The sequence below is a fragment of the Leptonychotes weddellii genome, chromosome 6, assembly GCF_054177405.1.
Source record: "Leptonychotes weddellii isolate Sample4059 chromosome 6, ASM5417740v2, whole genome shotgun sequence".
Classification (NCBI taxonomy): domain Eukaryota; kingdom Metazoa; phylum Chordata; class Mammalia; order Carnivora; family Phocidae; genus Leptonychotes; species Leptonychotes weddellii.
Genome location: NC_138374.1, coordinates 136,197,848 through 136,213,880, shown reverse-complemented (window position 1 = coordinate 136,213,880; position 16,033 = coordinate 136,197,848). Strand labels below are relative to the sequence as shown.

Sequence of the window (16,033 nt, the reverse complement as noted above, 5' to 3'; positions counted from 1 at the left end):
GCCGCGGCTGGGAGCGAGCGCACGGACGGCTGCCGGCCGGCGCGATGCTGCGAGGCGGACCGCGCGGGCAGCGGGGCGGGCACGGCCGGGCGGCGGGGCCGGGCAGCCTGCTGGCCTGGCTGATGCTGGCGTCCGCGAGCGCCGCGCCCTGCCCCGATGTCTGCTGCCCCCACGGCCCCTCGGGGCTGCGCTGCACCCGGCCTGGGGCCCTGCATAGCCTCCGCCGCCTGCCGGGCGCTGAGAACCTGACGGAGCTGTGAGTGTCCGGCGGGCGAGCGGGCGCGGGGGGCGCAGGGGCCGCGGGGGCGGGCGGGCGTAGCCGTGCCCCGAGGGCGCGCGCACTCTCGTCGGGCCGGCGGGGTCCGGAGGGGCGGGCGCGGCGGGAGGCTGCACCTGGGCCTGCCTCCGCCGCCGTGGCTCCCCGGCCGCCCAGGGTAGTGACCGTCTGGACGGTGCCTGGTGCTCCGTGCAGCTGGGGCAAAGGGGCTATCCGCGGACCAGGTCTGAGACAGCCCGGCCATCTCAAAGCAGTCTTCTGGAGGTCAGACAGGAGCCCAAGCTCTGCTTCTTGGGGGGGTTAGCTGCGGAGAACCCTCTGTTTGGCACTCTTACCGCTTTAGCCCCTTTCCAGGGGGGAGCTAGCCCCTACCCCGTTCCTTGCCATGATCGGGCAACTTCAGCTCTTGCCTCTGGAACTGGGGATTGAGCCGGAATAGGTGGGAGGGGGTGAGAGGCATAGCTTGGTGGCTGGGCTCTCTTCTCCCCATTTCCACCATCTCTTGTCCCCACTATCCCTTGATTTGGGTGTAGAGAATGAGACTCCTGGCTTCTCTGTCCCCGCCTGGCTCACTTTCCGCCCTTCGCCCCCTAGCTGGGGCAGAGAGCCAAGGCTCTTGTTGACAGACTCTCATCTTTTCGGGGCCCCAAACTGGGAGAAATCTCCAGCACTCTGTAGTACTCCAACAACCTGCAGTAATTGGTTACAAAATACTGGAGTACTTGTTAGCAGCTGGTGAAACCTATGGGAGTATTCTGTAATAATTGGCCTAGAGGTACTGAACATCACATGGCCATGCCTGGAAAATACTTGAGTATTCTATGTAGCTGATGGGGTCAGCAAGACTTCTAGAAGAGGGGAGGGGCTGCTAGAAAAATCCTCGACCTGCTGCCTGGGGCTTAGAGGGTGGTCAAGGAGCGCTGGCCTCATGCGGTGACGGTGACGAGTTGGAAGGCATCCGAGGTGGAAACCGTCTCTGTCTGGAAGTTACTTGAGCAGCCTGCGATAATTGGCAGCGAGGTACTCCCGTATCTCGTGGTAATTAACGGGAAGGTTCTCAATCTCTTTCTTTAATGGCCCTAGGGAGACCAGGAGATGAGGAGATGGCCTTGTCTGGGTCTGGGCCTAGGGCTCTGCAGGATGGGAGGGGCCGCCACCCCCAGCCCCGTCCCCCCAGTCCCCTGCACCTTCACGCCAGGGCTCCGGGCTCCAGAATGTTCCCCATCAGAGCTCTTGTTCTCATTCCCTTACCCAAGTGGGTCCAGCCCCCGGGAGGGTGGGTGGGGGGCATGGACAGGCTGGGCTGGGGACCAGGAGGCATGCAGGGTGGGGAGCTGAGAGGTCCCTCTGGGTGGGGCAGCAGCCTGACCCCCTGCCTCTGCCTGCCCGTCCCCTCCTCCTCCCTCACCCGCAGAGCTAACGAGGAGATAATGGACTCGAAAAGACAGATTGATGATGAATCCAAACGAATGAGGCAGCTTTGAGTGCGCTGCCTGACAGCTTGCACGCTGCTGCTGCCGCCACCCCTTCCCGGGTCCCTCCAGCTCTAAACCCTGTGAGCGGGGACCGAGCTCTCCCAGAGTCATGGGAGATTGCTCCCTAGGCCCCGGGGGACCGACAACCGGCTACCTGCCTGTGCGGCTGGGCTGGGGCTGGGAAGGGGAAGGGGGAGAGGTCACGCAGCCTGGTCCCGGCTCCAGCCAGGGAAAGGGAGGGGGAGAGGGGAGAGTTCTGAGAAGAGGCAGTGAGTCAGGGGCCCCGGCGAGTGTGTGTGTGTCCATGTGCGTGTGTGCACAGGCGGGGGGTACACTGACATGCCACTGCAGGGCGCCCGAGTTCTCAGGAACTCTGTGGCGTGCCAGATCCCGAAGCTGGGCAGGGCCCAGGGCGTCGGCCGCATCCCAGAGTGCCTGTCCTTCTGTCCCAGCTCCCTATCAGGCTTTCTCTGGTGCTCTGTCCTTATCTCCGTGTCTCTCTGTCTCCTTGTCCTTATCTGTCCCTCCCCTTGCCTGTCTCTCTCTCTCTCTGCCAGTCTCTTCCTGCTCATTGTCTCTTTCTCCGTGTCTCTGTTTCACTATTTCTGTGTTTTTATGCCTTCCCATCACTATCTTGCCCTGTAAACTAGCCGGTCTGTGCCTCTTCACCCCCCGCCCCTTCTCCAGCCTCCCAGTGCCTCTGTCCCCCTTCTCCGGTCCCTCTTGGGGCAGGGAGGGGCTCAAGGGGTCCCTGACCGACGGCCTCTGTGCCCTTGCTTGCTCTGCTGAAGGCTGGGGCGGGGGTAGGGGTTGCTGCCTGAGTGTAGGGGGGCCGTGGCTTTGAGGGAGGTTTGTGTGTGCGTGCGTGCGTGCATGAGGGAGCGAGCGCACGGCAGTGGATCAGCCCAGACAGGGGCTGTGTGTTTGGGAACACACGGATTTGCATGGCCGCAGGGCTCCCTCCGTGCTGCGGGGGCCAGTGGCTGTGGTGAGCCTCGGTCCTCTGTGGGAGCCAGTGTGCAGCGTGACCCCCAGTCCTGAGCACGGACAGGAGAGGCCCTGGGTACAAAAGCAGAACCCGAGCTGAGTGTTCATGAACGTGGAGCCATTTGTGCGCACGAGAGGCGTATGAACACCCACGTCCCCTTATGAGGGGACACGCATGCTGCTGCGCCCACCTCTGCGTTCACGCACGCACAAGTGCATGTGCAGACACGTGCGAGGAGGTGCGTCTGTGCGTGCCTCTGTGTGCACACACGAGGGACGTGAGTGTGCCTGTGTGACGGCGAAGATGCGTGCGTACACATGAGTCCCTTTGTGTGTGTGTGTGCTCGCAGGTCTGTGTGTGACCGGGTGCATATGTGTGCAAGTGTGCACTAGAGTGTGCGTGCATGCACCTGCAGGTGTGATTGTGAGGGAGGCAGCTGGGGGATATGGGAACTCGAGTGTGGGCCTGGGCCCTGTGACTCCCATCCCCTCTCCCCACAGCTACATCGAGAACCAAGAGCATCTGCAGCATCTGGATGCCGTTCACCTGAGGGGCCTGGGGGAGCTGAGAGACCTGTGAGGGGGCTGACTGTCGGTGTGGGGGTCAGCACAGGGCCTGGGGGACCAGTGACTCAGGGAGGCTGTGGATGGGGGAGATCAGAAAGCTCAGGGGTCTTTGGGGCCCAGGGTAGCTGGGGAGGCTGTGGGGGGTTGGGGGTCCGGGACTCAGCACTGAGGTCCGGGGTCTGGTGTGGGCAGAGAGGCAGAATCCAGGGTAGCTGGGGAGGCTGTGGGGAGATGGGGAGTCCAGGACTCAGCACTGGGGGCCAGGGCTGTGGGCAGAGAGGCAAGGTTCAGGGTAGCTGAGGAGGCTGTGGGGGTTGGGGGGTCCAGGACTCAGCACTGAGGTCCGGGGTCTGGTGTGGGCAGACAGGCAAGGCCGAGGGTAGCTGGGGAGGCTGTGGGGGGTTGGGGGTCCGGGACTCAGCACTGAGGTCCAGGGTCTTGCGTGGGCAGAGAGGCAGAATCCAGGGTAGCTGGGGAGGCTGTGGGGAGATGGGGGGTCCAGGACTCAGCACTGGGGGCCAGGGCTGTGGGCAGAGAGGCAAGGTTCAGGGTAGCTGAGGAGGCTGTGGGGGTTGGGGGGTCCAGGACTCAGGACTGAGGTCCGGGGTCTGGTGTGGGCAGAGAGGCGGGGCCCAGGGGAGCGGAGGCCCTGTGGGCTGACCCTGCTTCCCCCTCCCCAGTACCATCGTGAAGAGTGGACTCCGTTCCGTGGCGCCCGATGCCTTCCGTTTCACTCCTCGGCTCAGTCGCCTGTGAGTGGCCAGGGCTGGGCAGAGGGAGTGGGAGGACCCTCAGACTTGAGTGGCTGCTGGGCTTGTGCCCCACCCCCCAGCTGTTGTGAAGAAGGCCCCGACCTGGTCAGGGATGTGGCCTCTCCCATTCTCCTGGGGCTTTTCCGCATGTCCTTCAGGGATGACTGTGCTCTGGGCACCAGCGGGGTCATGGGTTCTCGCCTCCACGCTTCATGCTACGGGACGTCCTGGGTGCCTGCCCCGTTTTTCTTTCTGGAGTTCAGACACATACCAGTCCAAAGGGAGCAAGGGACAGGAGCGTGCTCCACATTCTGGCCCGGGCTCCATCTCCCACCCCCTCACTGGTCCCCGGGATAGCCTGGGAGCTGGGGCATTGGATCCGCCACTAGTCGCCCTGCCCACCCCTGGGAGTCACAGCTGTCTCTCTGTAGATGGTGGGGAGGGGCAGCGAGGGGCAGGAGAGGGAGACTCTTGGAGTCCCTGGCAGCCCCCTCTCTGGGCTTCTGGGGCCAGGAGTTCAGCCCCTCCTTCTTACCATGGCGAACAGACAGACAGACGGCAGGGTGCTGGGGTCCTGCCATTCATGGGGTTGTGCGGGGTCCTCTAAAGTCTCTACTGTGTCCGGTGATGTAGCAACAACAGAAAAGGTGATGGTACTCACATCACTCACGACATACTGGGGCTTCAGTTAAAAATGAGTACCCAGTGACACCTCACGACACTTATGTCCGTGAATCTTCACAATCAACTTGGGTGAGAGAGCATGTCAGCTCCCTTTTATAGATGAGGATTCTGAGAATCACAGAGGCGACGTTTCTGGGCCGAGGCCACACCCCGCTGTGTCTGGTGCTGGACTGGGCATTCTTTCTGATCTCTGTGTGGTGGTGCCAACCCCACTCAGCCCCCACAAACTGTAGGACAGCTAGGCAAGGAGACGGGCCAGGGCAGTCCCCACAGACGGAGAGCCCCCGGAGTAGCAGGCTGGTGTGGGGCTCCTTACCCAGCTTGCTGTGTGGCCCGGAGCTGGCACCTTTTGGCTGGCACTCTCTCCGTGTCTGCAGCTGGGGGCCCGGGGCCGGGGGGCCCTGAGGAGGGGAAGGAAGGAGGCAGGGAGAAGCTGAGGAAGTACACCGAGATCCTGGTCACCATCCCCCTTTTCTTCTGGCCGGTTCTGGGCTCCGGGGCAGGGGAGCACAGATGGAGTCCCTTCCCCCAGCTGGGGCCTCAGCACTTTGCCAGCTGGGGCCAAGGCAGGGAGAGGGGAGCAGGCTGTTCCCTGAGACCCCCCCCACCGGGGTCTGGGGAGGGGGTTAGGTGGGGTTAACCCTCGCTCTCCCAGCGAGAAGAGGGGGACTCCAAGAGCCTAACCTGTCCCAGCGCCGGTGCCTCCGAGGCTGGTTCTAGTTGCCTGGGCTGGGGAGGAGAAGCCAGATGTCAGCTTCCTGCCGCTCCTCCCTCCTCACCCTGGGTCAGAGCGAGGTCGGGGGCTCAAGGCGGCTGTCTCTGTCTCAACTCCCACAGGAATCTCTCCTTCAACGCTTTGGAGTCTCTCTCCTGGAAAACCGTCCAGGGCCTCCCCCTGCAGGAGCTGTGAGTGTGGGCCTTCCAGGGACCAGAGCACTGTGCGCGCCCGCTCATGCACATCTCTGTGTGGAGCTGCGGCGGGGGCTTGCTCTTTGGGGACTCTGCCCACGCCCGTGACCCCCATCCAAGGCCGCAGGTCCCCTGGAGGGCACTCCTGCCCTGGGGGCGGCCAGGGTGTGGGGGCAGAGCTGGCCAGCTGAGTGCGTGCGCGCGTCTGCCCACCTCGCCAGCACCCCGCGCACAGGGGCCGCCTGGGACCGTGGCCAGGTGTGTGTGGTTGGCACCTAAGGCCCCTGGGTCACTCGGAACACACTGCCCTTCCCTCCGTCGCCCCGTGCAGAGTCCTCCCCCGGCCTGTCTTCCTGAGGAGCCCGCTGGGGCAGGCGAATGCCATGTAGCCCCCAGCCGGCCCCTGGGCTTTCTGGATTCTATTTCTTGCAATAACGTCTTGTGCCTGGGGTGCCTGAGAGGACCTTCTCCTCTGCCCCATTCCTTCACCTCCGGATCCTGCCCCCCGCCCCGCCGACCGACCGCACCCCCTCCTGCGTGTTACTGCATTCCCTGTGGCGCCTCAGGCCCGACGCCGGCCCGTCCCCGACTCTCTCGGTGTCCCCCATGCCCACAGGGTCCTGTCGGGGAACCCTCTGCGCTGCACGTGTGCCCTGCGCTGGCTGCTGCGCTGGGAGGAGGCGGGGCTGGGTGGCGTGCGCGGCCAGAAGCTGCAGTGTCCCGGGCAGGGGCCCCTGGCCTTCTTGTCCAACGCTAGCTGCGGTAGGTGCCGGGGAGGGGGGGGCCGGGGGGGCCGCATGCCTGCGGAGGGAGCACTGGGCAGGGGACTGCGGAACGGACATGGGCAAGAGCTGGGGGTGCTGAAGGTTGGAGGGCACTGGGCATCGCCGGCGGGGGCTCGGGGCCACTGGGGAACGTGGGGGAGAAAGCCCTGGGGCCGCGCCCCGCTCTAATGTGCCTCGGCTATCCTGGGCCACCAGGCGTGCCCGTGCTGAAGGTCCAGATGCCCAACACCTCCGTGGACGTGGGCGACGACGTGTCGCTGCAGTGCCTGGTGGAGGGGCGGGGCCTGGAGGGGGCCGGCTGGATCCTCACGGAGCTGGAGGACTTGGCCACAGTGACGGTGAGAAGCCCTTCACTGCCCCGTCCCTGTCCCCCCTCTTCTCCTCTCCCCGGGAAAGGCTTGGACAGGACACAGGGGACAAAGCCAGGAAAAGAGAGACAGTGAGGAAGAAGCACATGGAACGCAAGGGAGGGGCAGATACGGTTTCAGCCCACGGGGCTCAGACTCGTTCTGTGGGGCAGGCACACACATGCCCTCAGGGTGGGCACTGGCCCAGCGGGGACCCCAGGCCCCTCTCTGGGAACATGGCGCTTGCTGCCAGAGAGACAGTCCCTGGACCCACAGACCATCCCTCCCATCCACTGGCTTTGTAGACAAGGGAACAGGACCAGGGGGAGAGCGCACAGGATTCGTGGTCCTGCATCCAGTCGCATCTCAGGGTCCTTCCCATCTTTGTCTGGAGATTGTGGAAGCAGCATCCTCTTGGGTGTGTGATGAGCTTATTAGTAAAGAAGGTCCAGGTCTGGGCCCACTTTCTCACTAATGAATTTTTGGACTGACTTTCGGAAGAATCCCTTAATATGCCTATACTTTGGTTTTCTTATCTGTGAACTGAGGAGGTGGATGTGATGACCTTTGATGTCCCCGCCTGGTTGTCAACTGAGGAGGTGGACATGATGACCTTTGATGTCCCAACCGCCTCTGGGCACTCTCTGGCTGCTATCTCTGTTGTGTGGATGTGTCTTTGGGCATCTTCCCGTGCCTGGCCCTTTGTGCTCAGGCAGCCACGAGCAGCCAACAGCTGACTCAGGCCTTGTGGACAAGGTCAGCCGAGGCCGACAGTAGGCTGTGCCCACCCATCAATCTGGCCCCACATGGGTGGGCACACAGGGTCCAGCCCATTGGAGGAGCCGGGCCAGTGTGTTCACTTTGAGAGGGAACCCACCCCCAGGATTGCTGGAGGCCCCTGGAACAATATTGAAAGAAGGAAGAGCCACTGGAGCTGGGGACCCATGTATGGTGGGGGGAACACGAGCCGCTGAGCAGAGCCACTGAGAGTGAGTGATGGAAAGGGAACAAGGCAGAGGCAAGAGGTTGGCCATGACCATCGGCGGAGAGACTTCTGCTCAGCTGTTTTGGGAAATTCCAAGGTTTTGCTTTTCTCTTAGGGAGATTTACGTGTTTGCTACCACTTCTGTTTTCTAGAAACTTCCTACAGAAAAGTCACACCCAACTGGATTCAGTGGAGGGCAAGGGAGGCTGGTCACCCTCAAGAGAGGGGACGGTGGCAGAGCAGCTCCAAGGGAAGAGTTGATGGGCTGCCCTGCATCCCCAGGGATTTGGGGGAGACGGGGCCACAGACAGAAGCTTGGGGCAGGGCCGGGCTTCCCCTGGAGGAGGCTGGAAGCCAGAGCCTGCACAAGAGGCTAGAGAGCTCTTCTGGAACTTCGAGCTTCCATTCCAGTGGAAGCCTGGGGAAACTTCACCTCCTCTAGCACTTAGTCTCAGGATTCCGCATTTCTGAAATTTCCAGATAAATGAGGTTTGTCCACTGCTCCATTGACTTCCATCATTTTATGGAAATAGCTTTCTAAAATGTCAAAAGATCATTTTGTCTTACCTCCTTGGCTTACAAAGCAAGAAAGCCAAGGTTCAGCAAGATTAGGAATTGTCCTAAGGTCGTGTGACTGACACATATCCACAGTTTCTTAGGAAGAGAATCTGAACCTGATTGAGTCTTCTGATGATGATTCAGAATGAAGTCACTTGGCCGCTAGCTTCACTCTCCGTGTTTATCTGCCAGAGGGGCTCGGGGTGCCGCCGCTGTGCCTACCCAATGCCCTGCCAGCCCGTTTTTCTGGTCTCCCCTGGGCGGAGACTGTTAGAACTGTGTGTAAAGCAAGAATGAGTTGTGTCTGTCTGGTACTTGGGGTTCTTGACATCTGTTGAGCTGCTCAGATGGTGGTCCTGGTTCAGGGTATTCTGCGCCTGTTTTGAAGTTACTGGTCATGTTCTAGATTTTCTCGGATCATTAAATAAATGGTCCAGGAGATAGTCTGCGAACAAGCTCTAAGGGGGGGGGGGCATTCTCTCCTCTACCTCTTCCCTCCCCCCGTTCTCTCCACTCCTTTCTTTTCCATCTGGAGCCACAGGGGTGCCCCAAAGATATCAGCTCCAGCCCCCTGCCTCCATACCCACGCCTGCTGACACTCTCCCTCATTTACCCTTCTCTTTCCTGACCCAGCAATCTGGGGGTCTGCCATCCCTGGGGCTGACCCTGGCCAATGTCACCAGTGACCTCAATAAGAAGAATGTGACATGCTGGGCGGAGAATGACATAGGCCGGGCCGAAGTCTCCGTGCAGGTCAACGTCTCCTGTGAGTCCCAGTGACCCACACACACACACCCCCCTTCTTCCCTGGAAAGAGGCTCTGAGGGGCAGGGGCTGGAGGAAGGGGCTGGGATATGTATCTCCACAGCTGTTCCCGCCCAGCTGTTTCCAGATTCCCATGAAAACCTGATCCTGTGGGGGAAGTCCTGGGGGCTGGTCAAGGCCAGAGGGATGGGGATGGATTTCTTTCTGGCTCCCTGCCCAAGGCTTGCTACCTGAGGCAGCCAGCTGCCTGGCCGCTCTCGCCGTGTTACTTCACTGCCCACCCACCGGAGCACTTTTGTCCCACATCCGAGTTTTATTTATTTATTTTTAATTTTTTTTTAAAGATTTTCTTTATTTGTGAGGGAGAGAACGAGAGACAGAGAGCATGAGAGAGAGGAGGGTCAAAGGGAGAAGCAGACTCCCCACTGAGCAGGGAGCCCGATGCGGGGCTCGATCCCAGGACCCTGGGATCATGACCTGAGCCGAAGGCAGATGCTCAACAGACTGAGCCACCCCGGCGCCCCCACATCCGAGTTTTAAAAGAAGAGATTCTCCTCCCCAGCTCTTCTTTATGCTCGCTGCCTAATTTCCCTAGGTCTGCCAACAAATTACTTTAAACCCTGTACATTATGCAATTTCTCTTCTTTAATTGTGAAATATAAGGTAGATATGTGCATAAAACATAGATACTTTAAACAATAATTAGTCTTTGGCTCTTCAGAACACAGTCCCTTTCCTCTCCCCATCCTTTTTCTCTGCACCATCCCGACTTTTGGGATAATCGTTTCCTTGCTTTTAAAAATAATTTCACACACGTGTGCTTCCCTATCAGTGTGGTTTAGTTTTCCCTGTTGGCGTACGGTCTAGAGATGGAATCCTCCTGCAAGTATTATTCTGGGCTTAGTTTCTTCTGTGCAACATTGTATTTGTAAGATTCACCAGTGGTGCTGGGAGCAGCTGTTGTTCCTTAGGTCCTTTCCTGCCGAGTGGTGCCCCTGCACATCTATGTATCTATTATCGAGAGGCTTTTGCTCTCCTCAGGTTGGGTCTATTTCAAACCCATAATTTTTTTTCCAAAAGCTTTTTTTTTTTAAGGATTTTATTTATTTATTTGTTAAAGAGAGAGAGAATGAGCAGGGGGAGGGCCAGAGGGAGAGGCAGAAGCAGGCTTCCCACTGCACCGGCAGCCTGATGCCTGATTCTGGGCTCGATCCCAAAACCCTGAGATCATGACCTGGGCCAAAGGCAGACTCTTAAGCCACTGAGCCCCCCAGGCGCCCCTTTCCAAAAGCTGTTTAACTACATATTTTTTGCTTGTTTGACGTGTAGGCCCTCTCCCGGTCTTCTTAAGCTTGATTGCACTTCATTTTTCTGGATCCCTTATCCAAAAGACTGCGTGTTCCATTCCCATAGCCGGGACCCGCTTCCCTGGGGCTGTCACTGACGGCCACCACAGAGGCTGGCCGAGCCTCTGAATTGTATGCGGCTGCTGCCTGGTTCATTTAAGATTGACCGTCACCTTTCTTCGGGAGGTCCCTCCTTGTGCATTTCTTTGGGCCTGCTGGCCCACCCCCACCTGATTCCTGGTTCTGCCCCCACCCCGCCTTGTCAGGTGGGCGCTGGGTCCCCTCCGGCTGCTCCCTGACTTGCGGCTGTCGCCCCGTCTGGCCCGCAGTCCCGGCCAGCGTGCAGCTGCACAAGCCGGTGGAACTACATCACTGGTGCATCCCCTTCTCGGTGGACGGGCAGCCGGCGCCCTCTCTGCGCTGGCTCTTCAACGGCTCCGTGCTCAACGAGACCAGCTTCATCTTCACCGAGTTCCTGGAGCCCGCGGCCAACGAGACCGTGCGGCACGGCTGCCTGCGCCTCAACCAGCCCACCCACGTCAACAACGGCAACTACACACTGCTGGCCGCCAACCCCTTGGGCCAGGCCTCCGCCTTTGTCATGGCCGCCTTCATGGACAACCCTTTCGAGTTCAACCCCGAGGACCCCATCCCGGGTGCGAGGGCCACCCCGAGCGCCGCCCCCCTCCGGGGCTGCCCCGCTCCCCGCCCCTCGGGGCACAGATCCGGGCGCCGTGGGGAGGCCTGGTCCTGGAGCTCCGCGCTGGCCTCCCTGCCCTGCCTCCCCCGAGCCCCGGGAGCCCCGAACCCCTGGGCTGCCCCGCTCCCTGGGCTGGCCGAGGAGAGGGTGGTGCACCAGGGCATCGGTGGCCCAGCTGGAGAAGGGCTGCGTGCCTCTTCTCCTCGAGGTCCAGCCGCCCCACCTCCCCACCCCACCCACCGCCCCAGGAAGGGATGAGTGGGGGGGAAACTCACTGACCTCCTCCCCCCATCTGACTGCTCTCTCTCCTCCTCCCACTGCAGTCTCCTTCTCGCCAGTGGGTGAGTAGCCCAGGCCGGAGGGCAGGTTCTGTCTGGTCCCTGAAGCCGAGGCTGGGGCAGAGGGCACAGCTGACCTGATCCCCAAGGGCTCAGCAGGGGCGGGTGGGGGGGAGCTGCTGCAGGAGACACGGCGTGGGCCGAGGCCCACTATCCGTGCCCTGTGTCCCCACAGACACTAACAGCACTTCCGGAGACCCAGTGGAGAAGAAGGATGAAACCCCTTTTGGGGTGAGCATGAGATGGGGAAGCTGGTCTCAGCCTTGGGATCGGGAGGCTGGGCTCGTGGCTTGTCAGGGAGGAGGACGCAGGTCTGGGGGCCCGGCTCTGGGCTCCCACGCGGGATGGGGAGCTGTTTGCTCTGGGGGGACTCTGAGGGAGCAGGAGAAGCTCGGCTCTGACCACCCCCACCCCCAGGTCTCAGTGGCCGTGGGCCTGGCTGTCTTTGCCTGCCTCTTCCTTTCCACGTTCTTCCTTGTGCTCAACAAATGTGGACGGAGGAACAAGTTTGGGATCAACCGTGAGTCGGGGTGCTGCAGTGGGGCTGTCCGTCCGTCTGTCTGTCCATCCGTCCTGCTGGCTTTGTTTCCCACTGGCTCTCCCTGACCCCGTCCTCCGTGTGGGGGGCCTGCACACGGTGGAGAGCTAGGGGGTGTGCACTGGGGTGGATGCGGGTCTGGCTGCGGGGCGCGTCTGTCGGGGCTGCGGCTGGGAGAGTGTCAGGCAGCAGCTGCTAATTGGCGGCTGGATTATAGTCAAACACTAAGTGGGTCTGGGAGGTCTGAGCTCTGCGGGGGGGGCGAGGTCTTTGGTGGCCCACTGGGCCTGGGGTTGGGCAGGAGCCAGACAGAGAGAGGCCATAGTGCCTCCCTGTCCCCTGCGGGCTGCCTCGCTCCCTCGCTCCCCTGCCTCTCCCCTGCAAGTTACAGGCCGGGGTTGCCTGGTGCCCTGCAGCCTGACAGGGGCTGGGGTGTGTACCTGGGTTGTGACCCCTCCATAAGGCTGTGTTGCTTCCCCAGGGGCAGCTGTGCTGGCTCCAGAGGATGGACTGGCCATGTCCCTGCATTTCATGACATTAGGTGGCAGCTCCTTGTCCCCCACTGAGGGCAAAGGCTCTGGGCTCCAAGGCCACATCATCGAGAACCCACAATACTTCAGTGATGCCTGTGAGGGGCTATCCTGGGTCAAGGGTGGGGGTGAGCCTGGTTGTGTGTGCGCGTGTGCAGAAGCCCGTGTCATCGCCTTTGTCCACCCCAGGCCTGAACCAGCCTCCCCTCCCCTCCCTCCTTTCCCCGTCCACACCGCAGTATGGGGCTTTGGGGAATGCCCAAAGGCTCAGTTTCAGTCCCCAGCCACCCCCTTGGCTGGCAGCCTTGCGCTGCCCCCAGGCCTGCCGGCTAGTCCTTCCCAGCACAGGGGCTCAGGTCTGACCCTGCAGGCCTCCCGCCTCCCGGCAGGTGTTCATCACATCAAGCGCCAGGACATCGTGCTCAAATGGGAGTTGGGCGAAGGCGCCTTTGGGAAGGTCTTCCTTGCGGAGTGCCACAACCTGTTGTCTGAGCAGGACAAGATGCTCGTGGCCGTCAAGGTACAACCCTGTCTACGAGCTGCCGCTGGCCCGGGTCCCACGTCCCAGAGCACCCCGGTTCCAGGACCGGGTGCTCAGGCTAGGGGGGCGGGCTGCGGGGTGTGGCCCCCTTGGGTGTGGGCAGGGGAGGGGGCCCCTCACCCAGTCCCGCCGCGCCCCGGCGTCCAGGCGCTGAAGGAGGTGTCGGAGAGCGCCAGGCAGGACTTCCAGCGAGAGGCCCAGCTGCTCACCATGCTGCAGCATCAGCATATCGTGCGCTTCTTTGGGGTCTGCACCGAGGGCCGTCCGCTGCTCATGGTCTTTGAGTACATGCGCCATGGGGACCTCAACCGCTTCCTCCGGTAGGAGTGCCTGGCCACCAGTGCTGGCCTCCGGCTCTGAGCCCCTGTACCCCTTCCCTGCAAGCGCATCCCCAATGGTCCGTCGAACCGAGGGGGACACCAGACGTAGCAGGAGGGCCGGGCTCCTGTCCTGGAGGAGCTCGAAGGCGGCTGTGTGGATGGGGGGCCGTCTGCGCCAAGGACATGGTGGCGGTAGTTGGGGGGGTGGGGCGCGAGCAGAAGTCAGGACAGTGACTTGCAGAGAGTGTTTGCACGTGCGGGGGGGCGCGCAGAACCAGGCCTGTGGGGGTGACAGCGTGGAGAGCTACGGCGACAGTAACAGGCCTTCCAGGTACTCTGCTCCTACTCTGCACCCTGGATGCGTGTGCATGGACATGTGTGTCTGAATAATCACCCTAACATATATGTATTCTTCATAATCTCCAAGCGTATATGGCCATTGATACTCGAAGAACGTCACTAAAAGTTAATTTCTTTTGCTGTGGCAGAACAGCTCTGACACATTTACTAATGTGTGCCGATGATTTTAATAGCTTTAAGAAATGTGCCCATTTCACAGATGAGGCGTAAGTGGCTTGCCCACAGGCACACAGGGGGAAGTATGACCCCAAGTAGAGCCCTGCTGTCAGCCCCTGACTGTGATGGTCACATGTTCCCTTTGTTGAGTCCTTGGATGAGAACGCCCCCTTTCCCAGGATGGCGCCCTGTGAGGTGTGAGGCGGGTAGGGGGAGGGCCAGGCTTGCACTCAGCTGTGACCTCCTAGCTGAGCCAAATAGCTTTCCTCTCTGACCTCAGTTTCCCTGCCAGTAAGAGGGACAGTGGGGGGCTGTGGTTCTGGATGAGAAAGTGCTGTGTGGCTGTCCAGCTGACGGTCGTGATTTGGTCTCTGAACACCCCCTCGGGAGTGAAGGGTCATCCACACCGTCAAGCTATAGAATTCAGCTGGGAGAGACCTTGAGTCTGAGCTTATCCTGTGGAGGAGGAGGAGCCCATGCAGGGTGGGGAGCAGGAGGGAGGTGATGAGACCCCCATGTGGAGTGTGGAGGTGGATGGGCTCAGGAGACTGGAGTCAACGGGAGGCCAGACCAGAGGCCTGGCTCACCAGACACCGTGTGGGCTCAGTGCTGAGTGTGGGGATGCAGGCCAGGGACAGGCCACCATCTGGGACCCAGGCTGTAGGAGAAGTGGCTCTTAATGCTGCGGGGAGCACAGGGAACCAAAGGAGGGAATCATGAAGGCTCCTAGATAAGTCTGGAGGACATTCCCTAAGAAGCCCAGCTGTTCCTTCGAGCCTCGGGGCCTTTGCATTTACAGTACCCTTTGCCTGGCACAGCAGGTCTTCCTCCCAGTCACTTCCCCCACCTCTGTCTCTGACCCTTTTAAATGGCTTACTCACCTCTTTTCTTCAGGGTTTACGTCTCAGTTTAAATGTCTCTTCCTCCAAGAAGTCTCCCCTGACTTCTCCCACCCCTAGCCTAAGTGCCTATCAGGTGCCCTGTTGACCTGTGGCCTACTCCCCAGGTAGCTCTGTGACTGGCGCACTGCAGGTGTGTAGTAAGCCCCGGGCTACGTGAAGGAATAAACAGATGAGGAGAAAAGTTGGCCCGTGGGCAGGGGCCGGCCCGACAAAGCCATTGGCTCCGGCAGGGGTCAGAAGAAGGAATATCTGGGGAATGGAGCTGAGTGACCAGGGATGGATCTGGAGTGGTGGCTGTGGGAGGTGGACGGTGTCCTGGAGACCTTTGGCAGGAAGAAGGACCCCACGGGAGGCTGAATAGTGAGGGCAAAGGCGAGAGAGACAGGAGGACCCCCAGGTTTCAGGCTCGGAGCCTGGGGGGAAGCTTCCCTTCACGGAGGCAGGGGCAGACCTGGGGGAAGAAGCTAAGCATCTGGAGGACCCAGTGGGAGGTGTCCATGGGCAAGAGATGCAGGGGCCAGAGGGTAGCTGGCTGCTGGGCTCAGAGTTTGAGGGGGCTGCCTGGGGGGGCCGTGAATGTGGAAAGTGTGGGCAGTGGTGGAGGCTCCGGAGGGGGGCACACCCGGCGGCCCCCCTCCCAGGCCCTCCAGACACCTGCCTCCCTGTTCCTTGCTTCTTCCATTCTCGGGAGTCTCCTCCCCCCTCCCACCCCAGCCCCCCTGGTTCCGTGACCTCAGCCTCCTGGGGGCTCCCCCCTCCCCCAGCCGGGCCTCCTCTCCCTCACTCTTTGGCAGGTCCCACGGGCCTGACGCCAAGTTGCTGGCTGGCGGGGAGGACGTGGCTCCCGGCCCCCTGGGCCTGGGGCAGCTTCTGGCCGTGGCCAGCCAGGTCGCGGCGGGGATGGTGTACCTGGCTGGTCTGCACTTCGTGCATCGGGACCTGGCCACGCGCAACTGCCTGGTGGGCCAAGGCCTAGTGGTTAAGATCGGCGACTTCGGCATGAGCAGGGACATCTACAGCACGGACTATTACCGCGTAAGGGTCCTTGGGCCCCCGCCTCGGGCGCGGGCATGCCCTCCTCTTCCTGGGCGGCGTGGGGGCCCAGGCTGCCCCTCTCTGGACTCTAACTCCTGTCTTACCTCCTGGGCCACGGACGAGGGTGTGTCTCCGCTCTCTGGGACGCACAGAGACGCCACCATCGCTTTTTCCCT

At 61.2% G+C, this 16,033-nt stretch overlaps 1 protein-coding gene across 1 annotated transcript in view; it reads left to right on the top strand.

Annotated features, from left to right (window-relative positions):
* NTRK1 (neurotrophic receptor tyrosine kinase 1) overlaps nt 1–16,033 on the top strand; it is a 17,956-nt gene continuing 1,923 nt past the window's right edge. Inside the window, exons 1-14 of the mRNA XM_081825406.1 lie at nt 1–256; nt 3,241–3,315; nt 3,987–4,058; nt 5,580–5,648; nt 6,268–6,413; nt 6,632–6,774; nt 8,960–9,092; nt 10,767–11,093; nt 11,651–11,706; nt 11,893–11,995; nt 12,495–12,641; nt 12,933–13,063; nt 13,232–13,404; nt 15,617–15,857. Coding sequence (XP_081681532.1) covers nt 45–256; nt 3,241–3,315; nt 3,987–4,058; nt 5,580–5,648; nt 6,268–6,413; nt 6,632–6,774; nt 8,960–9,092; nt 10,767–11,093; nt 11,651–11,706; nt 11,893–11,995; nt 12,495–12,641; nt 12,933–13,063; nt 13,232–13,404; nt 15,617–15,857 — 2,028 coding nt within the window. The 5' untranslated portion in view covers nt 1–44. The remainder of the gene's footprint in view (nt 257–3,240; nt 3,316–3,986; nt 4,059–5,579; nt 5,649–6,267; nt 6,414–6,631; nt 6,775–8,959; nt 9,093–10,766; nt 11,094–11,650; nt 11,707–11,892; nt 11,996–12,494; nt 12,642–12,932; nt 13,064–13,231; nt 13,405–15,616; nt 15,858–16,033) is intronic.